The 12,541-nt window shown below is 37.6% G+C and overlaps 1 protein-coding gene across 1 annotated transcript in view; it reads left to right on the top strand.

Moving 5' to 3' along the window:
* The window catches only part of ADAMTSL3 (ADAMTS like 3), a 391,341-nt gene that overhangs the window by 308,261 nt on the left and 70,539 nt on the right, over positions 1-12,541 (top strand). The window contains exon 20 of the mRNA XM_012801847.2: positions 6,381-6,534. Within this exon, the coding sequence (XP_012657301.1) occupies positions 6,381-6,534 (154 nt within the window). The remainder of the gene's footprint in view (positions 1-6,380; positions 6,535-12,541) is intronic.

The following is a 12,541-nucleotide window of genomic DNA, read 5'->3' as shown; positions in this document are numbered from 1 at the left end:
CAAATTTAGCAGCTAGGCAAAGAGAAAAAAGAAAAAGAACAGGCCCAAGAGGCATGGACAATAATATTGATATTATTATATCAATAATAAATACATGACAAGGAAATAATTGTACTCTGGATAGAACCCTCAGAAGTAGACCTGAGTCCAGTCAGTGACACAGAAAGAAGACTTCAGGGCCCAGAGGGTGACTGAGTGCAAAAAGATCACCCAGACCCACTCATGGCCTTCGGAATACCAGGGAGATGTTGTCAGAACTGAATCCTCATTGAGAGGAACACAAGGGCAAAGGGGAGAGAATTTTCAGATCCTTGGGAATCACGGAGTCCAGAAAACAAAAATTTCAAAACTGTGGCCAAATTGTCGAATACTTCTTTTCAACTCCAGAGGAGGGGGCAGTGAACAGTGACGATAAGATAACTACCCTAAAAACTCTCACCCCCTTTCATAAAAGCACAGAAAATAGTTTATTTCATTTAAATAGGAGCATCAACCAACCTCCTACAAAGACATTGTAAGATAGAAGTATCAATAGCATACAACATAATGAAAAGTTGTCCTCCAAGCAAATGAAAATATGACAGTATGTATTATAAAATGAACTAAGAGAAACTAAGAAAACTATAGATACAAATCAGAAATAGAAAATTCAAGAAAAAGGTGATAATATTGATATTATTATACCAATAATAAATACAGGGAAAAAGGGATAAAGGGTGTAAAATGATGGCTGATGGGGTTCAGGAAAGAATTAGAGAAATAAGAATTAGAATTAGAAAAAATTCTTTTTTCCAGAAATGTATACTAGACTAAAAGGAATCCAAGAATGACTAAACACAGTGTAATGAGGAAAATTTTAAAAATAGGAGAAACAAAAAGAATCAAAAAGAAATAAATATTTAAGTGAAAATGATATTCATAAACAACGTGGTAAGGAAACCCAACAAATACAGGGTCCCAGGAACAGAAAACCACCAAGACATCATAACAGAACAAAAATGTAAATACATGACTCAAATTGCCAGACTGAAAGAACACTCTGTACAACTGGGAAAACTAACCCAGAATGGTCCATATCAAGACATATTGTACTAAAACTACTGGCTTTTAAATGATATAAAGAAAATTGTGTTTGTGCATCTAGACAAAATGATCAACTTAATTAGTGAAAGAAAATCAAACCAACATCAGACTTCTCAATAATATCACTTCATACTAAAAAACAGTAGAGCAATATATCTAAAATACCAAAGGAAAGACAGCATGAGCTAAATATTTAGATTTTTTTTTTTTTTTTTTTTAAGACAGGGTTGTGCTTCATGTCTCAGGCTGGAGTGTGGTGGTGTGAGCACAGCTCACTGCAGCCTTGAACTCCTGGGCTCATGTGATCCTTCCACATCATCCCCTGGAGTAGCTGGGACTACAGGTGTTCCTTACCATGCCCAGCTAATTTTTCTTATTTATTTGTAAAGACAGGATACCCCTATGTTGCTGAGGCTGGTCTCAAAGTTCTGTCCTCAAACCGTCTTCCCACCTAAGCTTCCCAAAGCACTGGGATTCTAAGAGCCCAACCAAGCCAAAGACATTCTATATCCTACCAAACTGACCTTTAAGCTTGAAGGCCACACACAGATAGTTCCAAATCTGCAAAAGTTCAGAGTATATTGTTCCCATGAGCTCTTCCTAAGGAATCTACCACAGGAAAAGGTTTGCATATGGTTACTGCTTTGTGAATGATAATTAATGGCACTCATTGTGACATCTCCCCTCCTGTGAATTGTGAACATTCTCAAATGGCATGCTTACTTTAATTCATCAGACAAAGTCAGTCACATAAGACTGCCATCCAGAAAAATGGTTTACAAATTTACAAACCATCCTACCAATGGGGGGGGGGGAGTCAAATATGCATCATTAGAAATGTCTCCTGAGTGGTGACTGGCAGTTATTTAACCACGCTCTTGCATGAATGAAGATGACTCACATGGTAGTTTAATAAAAAGTTGACATTGATTTTTATGTGGGAAACTCCTAAATGATGACTTGACTTGTTAAGAAACTAAATAATAATCTAGTAAGCAGTAATTTAAAAATATTTGTTCAAAAGCTCATAGAAACAGTTTCTCTATACTGAAAAATAATCACCATTAGGGCTTTCTGTTAAAAGATAACAATAATGGCATTTTTAAATAGTTCCATTTCTCTCCTTTGAAACCCAAGAAAAAACCCACAAAGAGAATGAAAAAGACAGAACACTCTGCCTTCAATGCACAATGAAATGGCTACAATCCCAGACTATAAATTATGAAACACACCTGCCAAAGACCATAAAATCTGGGCCCAAATGAGAAGGCAGGCTGAGAGCTGACACATACTTCCTCTGATGCAGCGCAGGACGCAGCTTTCCCTGGGAGTAGGTGTAGCAGTCCAGAAAGGCCTATTTAGTAGTCTTTGATTGCAGAGACTAGATGGGGGACATGAGCTGTCCTCCACAATGCTGAGAACGTCCCTGCAGGACCATGGCTGGAGACGGAGCTAAGAAGCCATCATGATTTTATGCCTCCTCGCCAAGGATGGGGGCAAGAGCTGAAGAGGTGTGGGGCGCAGCAACTGCTGAATGGTGTCGCAGAAATCCAGTTGTGTAAGAGGCTCTTTTCTCAGTCACATTAACCATTCAGATGCCAAAATCTGAAGAAGGATGTGAGTAAAGAAACTAAGAGATTTGGTGACAGAAAGTTGAAGACAACAGACTGATGTAAATTTCCCTAGGTTGTTCCCCTGACCCACACACACCAGCTATATTCTAAGCACCAGTACGAAATCTATGCATCAAAACTAAGGGAGAAAATTGAAGAGGAGGTAGGAAGTCTAGGGAAAAGAGCATAAAGCAAGGTTACATGGACAACATAACAAAGACAGTTGTTCCTAGAGAAAAGTCCCAACAAACAGGCTCCGCATTCCCAAAGAATTATCATCATAATGTCTCAGGGTAAGTGGCTTAAAACTAAAGTTTGAGCTCAAAAAGAAAAAAGATGAAACAACAGAAAGCGATGAAAGGTGACTGGAACAGGCAGTGGGAAACTGAGGAGAAAAATAAAAGAGCAAATAGAAAAGTAGCAGTCACGAAAATTACATCTAGGGAACAACAACAAAGGTAAAGAAAATGAGTGAGAACAGAGGGATGCAGAGCACAAGCTGGAGTGAGTCAGGTGCAGTGATATGGAAAGGAGCAAAGACAGGAGACTAGTTTGGTAGGCAGTGATGGATGCGGAAGTCAAACATAAGCATAATTGGTATTTGTTGAGAACAAAACAAATAGATTAGAAAAATATTCAGAGATTAAATCAGGGGAATTAATTTCCTTTAATAAAAGCTTTTTTTTCTGTAAGTCATAATGGCACAACCATGTGCCAAGTAAATATGACCCCCAAGACAGCTTGTATTAAGTGCTGGACTTCATGGATAAAGAAAAAAATCCACAGACCTCTAAACAGAAAAGGCAAACAAACAAGCACCTTCACAGAGGTGTCTAATCCAAGATGACAAAGGAACAGCTGCCCACACGATCTAAGGAAAGGCAGCAGGACCCTAGAATTTTCTCTTCATGTAGGGAGGCAGTTGAGAATACCATCCTGATAAGCCCTTCTTGAAAATCTGCTGGCCTGAGATGAGATACAATGATGGTGCAAAACAGAGCATTTAAGAATCCATAGACCCTGGTTTATTTTTATTTATTTATTTTTTATTAAGTCAAATACACATAGATCATGAATACATTTATGCATATGTGGGGTATAATGTATGTGTTGGTTTTTTTATACAATCTGATGTGGTTACATCAAACTAATCAACATAGCTTTTGCCTCATTTACTTGATTATTGTGTCAAGATACTTATGTTCTGCACTTGACAGATTTGACTTGTACCCTTGCAATATGCTCCATAGGTGTGGTCCCACTTTTTACCCTCACTCTATCAAGCCTTCCTCCCCCTTCCCACTCCATTTCTCTTCTTCATCTTGGGCTATAGTTGTGTTCTCTTTCATAACAAAGTGTTAGTAAATATAAGTAGGATTCATAGAAGTACTGAGTACATTGGATACTTTTTCCTCCATTCTTGAGATACTTTACTCAGGAGAATGTGTGCTAGGTCCCTCCATGTAAACATAAAAGAGGTAAAGGCTCCATCTTTTTTAAAGCTACATAGTATTCCATGGTATACATATACCACAATTTATTAATCCATTCATGGATTAAACGGCACTTGGGCTTCTTCCATGACTTGGCTATTATGAATTGAGCTGCAATGAATAATCTGGTGCAAATATCTTTTTTGCAAAGTGATTTTTGGTCTTTTGGATATACTTCTAGTAGAGGAATTGCAGGATCCAACAACAGGTTAATTTTTAGATCCCTGAGTGTTCTCCAAACTTCTTTCCAAAGGAATGTATTAGTTTGCATTTCCACCAGCAGTGAAGAAGTGTTCCCTTTTCTCCATATCCATGCCAACATCTGTAGTTTGGGGATTTTGTTATGTGGGCTACTCTTACTGGAGTTAGATGATATCTCAAAGTGGTTTTGATTTGCATTTCTCTGATGATTAAAGATGATGAGCATTTTTTCATGTGTCTGTATACCATGCACCTGTCTTCTTCAGAGAAGCTTCTGTTCAGGTCTCTGGGAAGAATCAATATTGTTAAAATGTCCATACTACCCAAAGCAATCTACAGATTTAATGCAATCCCCATTAAAGCACCTCTGTCATACTTTAAAGATATGGAAAAACTAGTAATTCATTTTATATGGAAACAGAAAAAACCTTCAATAGCCAAGACATTACTGAGAAATAAAAACAAATCAGGTGGAATCATGCTACCAGACTTCAGACTATACTATAAATCTATAGTGATCAAAACAGCATGGTATTGACACAAAAATAGAGAGGTAGATGTATGGAACAGAATTGAGAACCAAGAGATAAATCCAGACACTTATCATCATTTGATCCTTGATAAGCCAGTCAAAAACTTAAACTGGGGGAAAGGCTCCCTATTTAACAAATGTTGCTGAGTGAATTGGCTGGCAACTTACGGAAGACTGAAACTGGACCCACACCTTTCACCTCTAACAAAAATTGACTCTCACTGGATAAAAGACTTAAACTTAAGACATGAAACCATAAAGATTCTTGGAAAGGGTACAGGGGAAACACTTGAAGAAATTGACCTGGGAGAAAACTTTATGAGGAAGACCCCCAGGGCAATTGAAGGAATACCAAAAATATGTTACTGGGCTCCGATCAAACTAAAAAGCTTCTGCACTGCTAAGAACACAGTAAAAACAAGTAGACTGCCCTCAGAATGGGAGAGGATATTTCTAGGTTATGTTTCCAACAAAGGTCTGATAACCAGAATCCACAGAGAACTCAAACTTATTAAATAATAAGAATAGACCCTGTTTAAAAAAAAAAAAACAGGTAGAAGATGAGTAGTAAATTTAATTGAGTATAGAATTAAGATAAATCAACTAGCAATTGCGTTCTAGAACAGAACATAAATATCAAAAATCCTAATATTATCTAAATAATATAGTAAAAACAAATTGGAATTTGTAGAGGAGAGAGGAGGAGGAAACGTAAGTGTGCTTATTTCCTCAGCCTTAGCAGCAACTCAATAGATACTCTCTTAAGTCAAAACATGTCATTAGAAATAACTACCTAAATCTCTTACTGGCTTCTTTAATCTTATTTCCTAACTTTAGAGTTTCCTTTTGTGAATTAACCACAGCAAAGAAAAGTCAGATATTAAGAAACTCTTTGAATTCAATTTCTTATTTTTCTAATAAAACTGTATTGAAATGTTAAACTGAAATTGCACATAACATACAAAGGTTATCATATATTACTGTTATTTCATATAGCCAGTTTGGGTGATTTACAAAAAAGCTACTTTTCTTTTTATCCATTTCTATTTCTTGAATTCATGGTGATGGGTATACATTGTGGTTTTTTTTTTTTAAAAAAAAAGCTCAGAATCATCTTACTATATAAATAAATAGCTAACAGATACATTAGATATGAATTGTAATGCCAGAAAAGAAATCCTGTGACAACAAATTACTGGAAATTACTATTTTGAAAGAAAGGAAGGAAGGAGTGGGTAAGTAGGGGAAGGGAGGGAGAGACTTAAGGAAAAAGAAAAAAGAAGGGGAAGGGAAGAGAAAGAGTTTTCATAAAAACATGTTCAAGTTTAGGAAATGGCTTTCTTACTGGCATGTTCATCCTTAAAATTCCCCTTGTCTCGCCATTTGAGACTCTGCTGTTGTTGGCTGGGCTTGCCCGCCCACACTCCATTTGACTCTGTTGCACAACTCTCATTGCAGTGTTCTGTCAGCTGTGGTGCTGGGATCCAGAAGAGGGAGCAGGTGTGTCAGAGGATGACAGCCAAAGGCCGGCGCGTTCCCCTCAGTGAGACCGTGTGCGGGGATCTCCCAGGGCTCCCTCTTGAAAGATCCTGCCAGATGCCTGTGTGCAGGAGTAAGTATGTGACATCCGTGCTTTAGGAAGATGTGCTGCTCCTGTCACTTTGTCCCATGTCTTTGTTTTGCATACATTAACATATTTCTAATCTTCAGTTAAAGTAAACCCAGCAGAAATCACTGCTGCTTTAAGGAGCAATCAGTAGAATACAGAAGACTGAGATACAATTCTAAGAACATATCATAAATCTTTTAAAAAATATCTGCCCACTTAATAAATGCATCTTGTGGGTGTCCTTACTTGGCCTTACACCCTCCACTTTACCATGGTCCTTCATGAGTGTTCCCTGCAGAAGTTAAGCCAAAATACTCCCTGCTTCACTTTGCTAGTAATGTATTAGGATTCCTTTAAAAGTAGAAGAGCTAAGTATTCTTAAGTATTCAAGTATTTTTTTCTTATGTGTAGCCTAAAACCTCCAAGGATAAAAACATGAAGTACATTAGTTTTTTAAAAATGGCGATTTGGGTGACTCTTCAATTAATGAAGAATAACAAGCTTACTATAAAGAGTTTCTATTACGACTTCATCATTATATCCAAAGGTGATACGCATGTGGTATTCACATATGGCTTCAGTGTCCATGACAGAATGTATATGCATGTTTCGTGGGAGAAGGTCACAACAGATCAGTTGAGGGTTGCCATGAGAGCAGTCGCAAAGTAGGAAGCAGCATGGGGTGGAGCTGTGAGGAGGGAGGGAGGGGTAGACACACTTGCAGTGACAGCTTCTGCACCCTGGACCCGTTTCCTGCTTTGGTTTTTCACTACCTTTAATTATAAATTTCTAAAATAAAATTTATTATCTCAGGAACCTGAGCTTATGGTAAGAAGAAAGAATCAGAAATGAACTATTTTAATGCTGCTGATTAAAAAAATATAGAGATAGATATATAAAACCTTAGCTTCCAAACAACTCTCTTGCAGAAACTCACAAAACAAAATAAGAAAAACATTTTTTAAAAAAAAAGTAGTAATGGTGATTCAGCACTTAGTCTGTGGAGTTCCTCGTATGTGCTAGCTCAGTTAGTCTCCCTAGGAAAACTGTGAAACAGATATTATACCCCTTAAAATAATAATCAATCTAGTCCAGGTGCAGTGACTCACAGCGGTAATCCTAGAGCAGGCATCCTCAAACTATGGCCCGTGGGCCACTTGCAGCCCACCTAGGACATTTATCCGGCCCACCAGGTGTTTTTGCCACTGATGCCTGTACTGCTTAGCAGCCAACTCGTCCTAGGGCCCACAGTCCAGCCTTGCAATGGTCTGAGGGACAGTGAACTGGCCCCCTATTTAAAAACTTTGAGGACCTTGTCCTAGAGCTTCAGGAGACTGAGGCAGGAAGATCTCTTGAGCCCAAGAGCTCGAGGGTGAATTGAGCTATGATCAAGAAAAAAACAAGATGAAGGAGGAACCCAAGAGGGAGAGAAGGTATGAGACTTGCCCAAGGGGGCTGCCTGCTGGCCCCTGGCCAGTTTGAACACAAGTCAGTCTAATTCCTTAGCCCACACTCTCAGCTGCTTCTCTAGGCTGATTCATGGACAACATTAACATTTTTTTTTCCTGGAACCTCTCTGAGAACAAATTTCAAAGTCTTGAGACTCCACGTTGTGAAGTATCCTGGAACTCAGGAATGTCCACAGCATACAGTGCACTGTCATGCTTCATCTGAGCTGCTTATCTGTCAGATTTTTATTAATTTTGGATGGTTGAGTAGCACTGGGGCTAGACTGTGAACTGTCTTAGAAGAAAGTTAGATGAAAGTAATACTGGCAGCTTCCTCTAAAATAATAACAGAATAACATGTGAGAATACATCATGGTTATTGGGGCATGCAATGTGGTATGAGATGAAATTATAAATTAGCATGGCATGCAGTGGAGAGCAGGGAAAATTATAAGTTTTAGAGAGAAAAGAAAAAATACACTAATATTTCTTCTTTGCCCCACCCCACTCCATAGCCTGCCAAACATGTAGGTCAGGAAAGTAGACAAGAGACAGGAATACTTGCTCCCAGCACAGCCAAGTTGCTCTGAGCTGGGCCTCACGCGGTCACCTCTGACCACCAGCCCTTGCTTGCTGAAAGTTGGCTTTTCCTTCCATGTAGCTTCCTCTTCTCCCCACCCCATATCACAGGACCAAGGGATGACCCTGGCATCCTCCTATCCTCCCTGCCCCTGCTCTCTCTGCCCCATTAGATTATCCTCATCAGGCTTTCAGAGGCACCACCTGCAGATCTGAAGGCAACTCTGCCTTTCCCCAGGATGCACCAACACTGCCAGGTCTGTTCTTCCTCCTCTACATTTGCCAACATCAGGACAATCAATATTCATGTTGACAACTCTTTCAACCTATGATATCCCAATGTCCCCAGCCTTGTCAATTCCACTCCTCCTGTCACCTTAGCATGGTGACAGCTTAGACGTCCTCATTACTGGCACTCAGAGCTACCTTTCTTCTCTTTCCTTTACCCTCGGCTCACTCCTGCTCTTGAAGTTAATGCCTTACTGTGACTTCTGGTTCTTCCGTAACTCCCTGAGCTCCTCGGACTTTCTACTCTTGCAATAGAAACTACTCTTCTTAGCTGTAATTCCCTAGGCACCCCCTTAAAAATTATTACATCTTTTGTTTCTATGAGATAAATTGTTTTTCACATTTAGCTCCCATATATGAATGAGAACATGCAAGATTTATCTTTCTGTGGTTGGCTTATTTCACTTAACATAATGTTCTCCAGTTTCATCCATGTTGTAGCAAATGACAGGATTTTATTCTTTTTATGGTTATATAATATTTCACTATGTCCAGGCAGTCCCTGAGTTACAAACATCCACCTAACATACAACTAACACCTGTGAATGGAGGCTATTACTAGTAATAGGTAGTTACCTGTTCCAAATTTATGTACAAATTCAAATTAAGAACAAACCTACAGAACCTGTCTCATTTTTAACCCAGGGACTTCCTGTAATCACAATTTCTTTACCCATTCCTTTGCTGATAGACACTGAGACTGATTCCAGACCTTAGCTATAGTGCTATAGTAAACATGGGAATGTGGATATCTCTTTGAAATACTGAATTTCCCTCCTTTGGATGTTAACTAGCAGAGAGATTGCTGGGTCGAGGAACCTCCATACTGTTCTCCTTAGTGGCTGCAGTAGTTTACATCCCCACTAACAGTGTTCCAGGGTTCTACCTTCTCCACGTTCTTGCCAACATTTGTCATTGCCTGTTATCTTGATAAACTTTTGACTGGGGTGCAATTGTACTTTTGATTTGCATTTCTATGCTGACTAGATGTTGAAATTTTTTTCATATGAACATTGACCATTTATATGTCTTACTTTGAGAAATGTTTATTCAAATCCATCGCCCATTTTCAATAGGATTATTTGGTTTTTTCTATTGAGTTGTTAGAGTTCTTTATATATTTTAGTTATTAATACTTGTCAGATAGTTTACAGACATTTTCTACTGTTCTATATATTATCTCTTCACTTTGATTATTTTCTGTCTGGATGATCTGATTTCCAGTACTGAAAATGGAGTTTTGACTTCTCCAATGATTACTATATTGGGTTCTGTCTCTCTCTTTTGCTTTAGTAATACTAATAAGTAATATTTGCTTTATTGTAAGTAATATTTGCTTTATATGTTGGGTTCATATTATTTAGAATTGTTATATCCTTTTGCTGAATTGACCTTGTCATTATATAATGATCTTCTTTGTCTCTTTTTATGAAGAGACTGTTGTATTTTGGTTTCCATTTACATGGAATATCTTTTTCTTTCCTTTTATTTTCAGTCTGAGTGTGTCTAAGGTGAAGTAGGTTTCTGACATCATATAGTTGGCACTTATTTTTTTGTGTGTAATCCATTTAGGCACTCTATGTCCTTTGATTGGAGAGTGTAGTCTGTTCACACTCAGTGTTACTACTGCTATGTTTTTATTTCATTTCTGGCTGTTTCATGGTCTTTTCTTTTTTGTGACTTCCTCCCTTCCTTTCTTAAAAATGATTTCCTCTGGTAGCATGTTTTAATTTCTTGGGGTTTTTTGTGTGTGTATCTGTTGTACGTTTTTTCATTTGAGATTACTGTAAGGCTTGCAAAGAACATCTTATGGCCAATTACAAATGAGCAAATAAGCAAACAAACAGAAATTTTAACCTTTAAGTTTGCTGGCCCCCAATTTTTCTTTAACCAAATACTCTGTTGCTATAATTGTAGTGGATAAACCACCTATATCTGGAGTAGGAATACTAAAAAATAAACCTATCAAAAATAACTGCAACAACTTTTTGAGAGATAGTATAAAAAGATATAGATGGAAACAAAAAGATGTTAAAGAACCATGGAGAAGGAAGAATCTCAGAACTTGAAGACATGACTCTTGAGCCAACCCAATCATTTAAAGAGGCAGAACAGAAGAGAGCAGAGTAATCTCTTAGAGAGATAAGGAGTGTGCAGAGCATACAAACATATGAATTATAGGATCCCTGAGGGAAAGAAGTGACTCCCCAAAGGATGAAAGCTCTTCTTAAAGATATTATAGTGACAAATTTCTCAAGCATTGACAGAAACTTGAACATACAGTTAACAGATGACTAGCAAACTCCAGGATGACTTAATTCAAACAAAGCATCTCCTAGACACATCATACACTTGATCTTATCCCAAACACCATCTAGACACATTGTAATTAGCCTGGTCAAAGTAAAAATTAAAGATAAAATTCTACAAGCTATCTGGCATAAACAGCATTGACCTATAAGGGTAAACCTGTCAAATTAACAGGTGATCTCTTAGCAGAAATTTTACAAGCCAGAAGAAAGTGGGTTCCTATCTTTGATCTGCTCAAACAGAAAAACTGTCAGCTTAGGATTCTATATCTAACAAAACTCAGTTTCATATTTAATGAAGAAATCACATCTTTTTCTCACATGTAAATGCTGAGAACATTTGTCACTACTAGACCTTTCCTACAGGAAGTACTAGGACCTGCACTACACACAGACCAACACAAGTAAAGAAAATCAAAGATGGACCTTAGGTACTGGCCAAGGGAACAATACAACAAGAAGACACAACAATTCTAAATATTTAAGCACCCAACACAGGAGTCCTATATTTATAAAACAAAATTTTACAACACTATAATAACCAGGAACTTCAACACTCTACTAACAGATATGGACAGATCCTTCAAGCAGAAATTAAGCAAAGAAACTTTGGACTTAAACTCAATTCTAGAATAAATAGGCTTAACAGACATATACAGAACATTTCACCCTAATACTACTGAATGTACATTCTTCTCATCAGCTCATGGATCATTTTCTAAGGTTGATCACATCCTAAGTCACAAAACAAGCCTTAAAAAATTAAAAAAAAATTATACCACTTATCTTTACAGACCACAATGGGATAAAAGTAGAAGTTAATTCCAACAGAACCACCATCTCCACACAGTCAGGAAAACTAAACAACTTATTGCTAAGTGATAGCTGAGTGATAGCTGGGTCAAAACCTATGAGATACTGAAAAAGCAGTCCTAAGAGGGAAATTCATTGCATTAAATTCTCAATCAGAAAGTGCAAAATCAACAATCTAATGAATCATCTCAAGGGACTGGAAAAGGAAGAACAATCTAATCCCAAACTCAGCAGAAAAGAAATTACCAAAATTTTATCAGAACTAAATGAAATTGAGAACAAAAGAACCATTCATAAGATTAACCAAAAAAAAAAAAAAAGTTGGTTCTTTGAAAAAAATAAACAAAATAGATGAACCCTTGGCCAGATTAACCAGAAACAGAAAAGTAAGATGAATCAGAAATGAAAAGGGGGAAACAATTACAAGTACCAAGAAATACAAAATATCTTCACTGAATACTATAAAAATCTCTATGCCCTGAAGTTTGAAAATGTGAAGAAAATTGACAAATGCCTGGAACCACACTACCTCCCTAGATTCAACAAGGAAGAAACAGAATTCTTGAACAGACT

This window comes from Otolemur garnettii, unplaced genomic scaffold, assembly GCF_000181295.1.
Source record: "Otolemur garnettii isolate 467f Iridium unplaced genomic scaffold, OtoGar3 scaffold00011, whole genome shotgun sequence".
In the NCBI taxonomy this organism is placed as follows: Eukaryota; Metazoa; Chordata; class Mammalia; order Primates; family Galagidae; genus Otolemur; species Otolemur garnettii.
The sequence above is the reverse complement of the archived record's forward strand: the minus strand, read 5'-3'. Positions and strand labels throughout refer to the sequence as shown.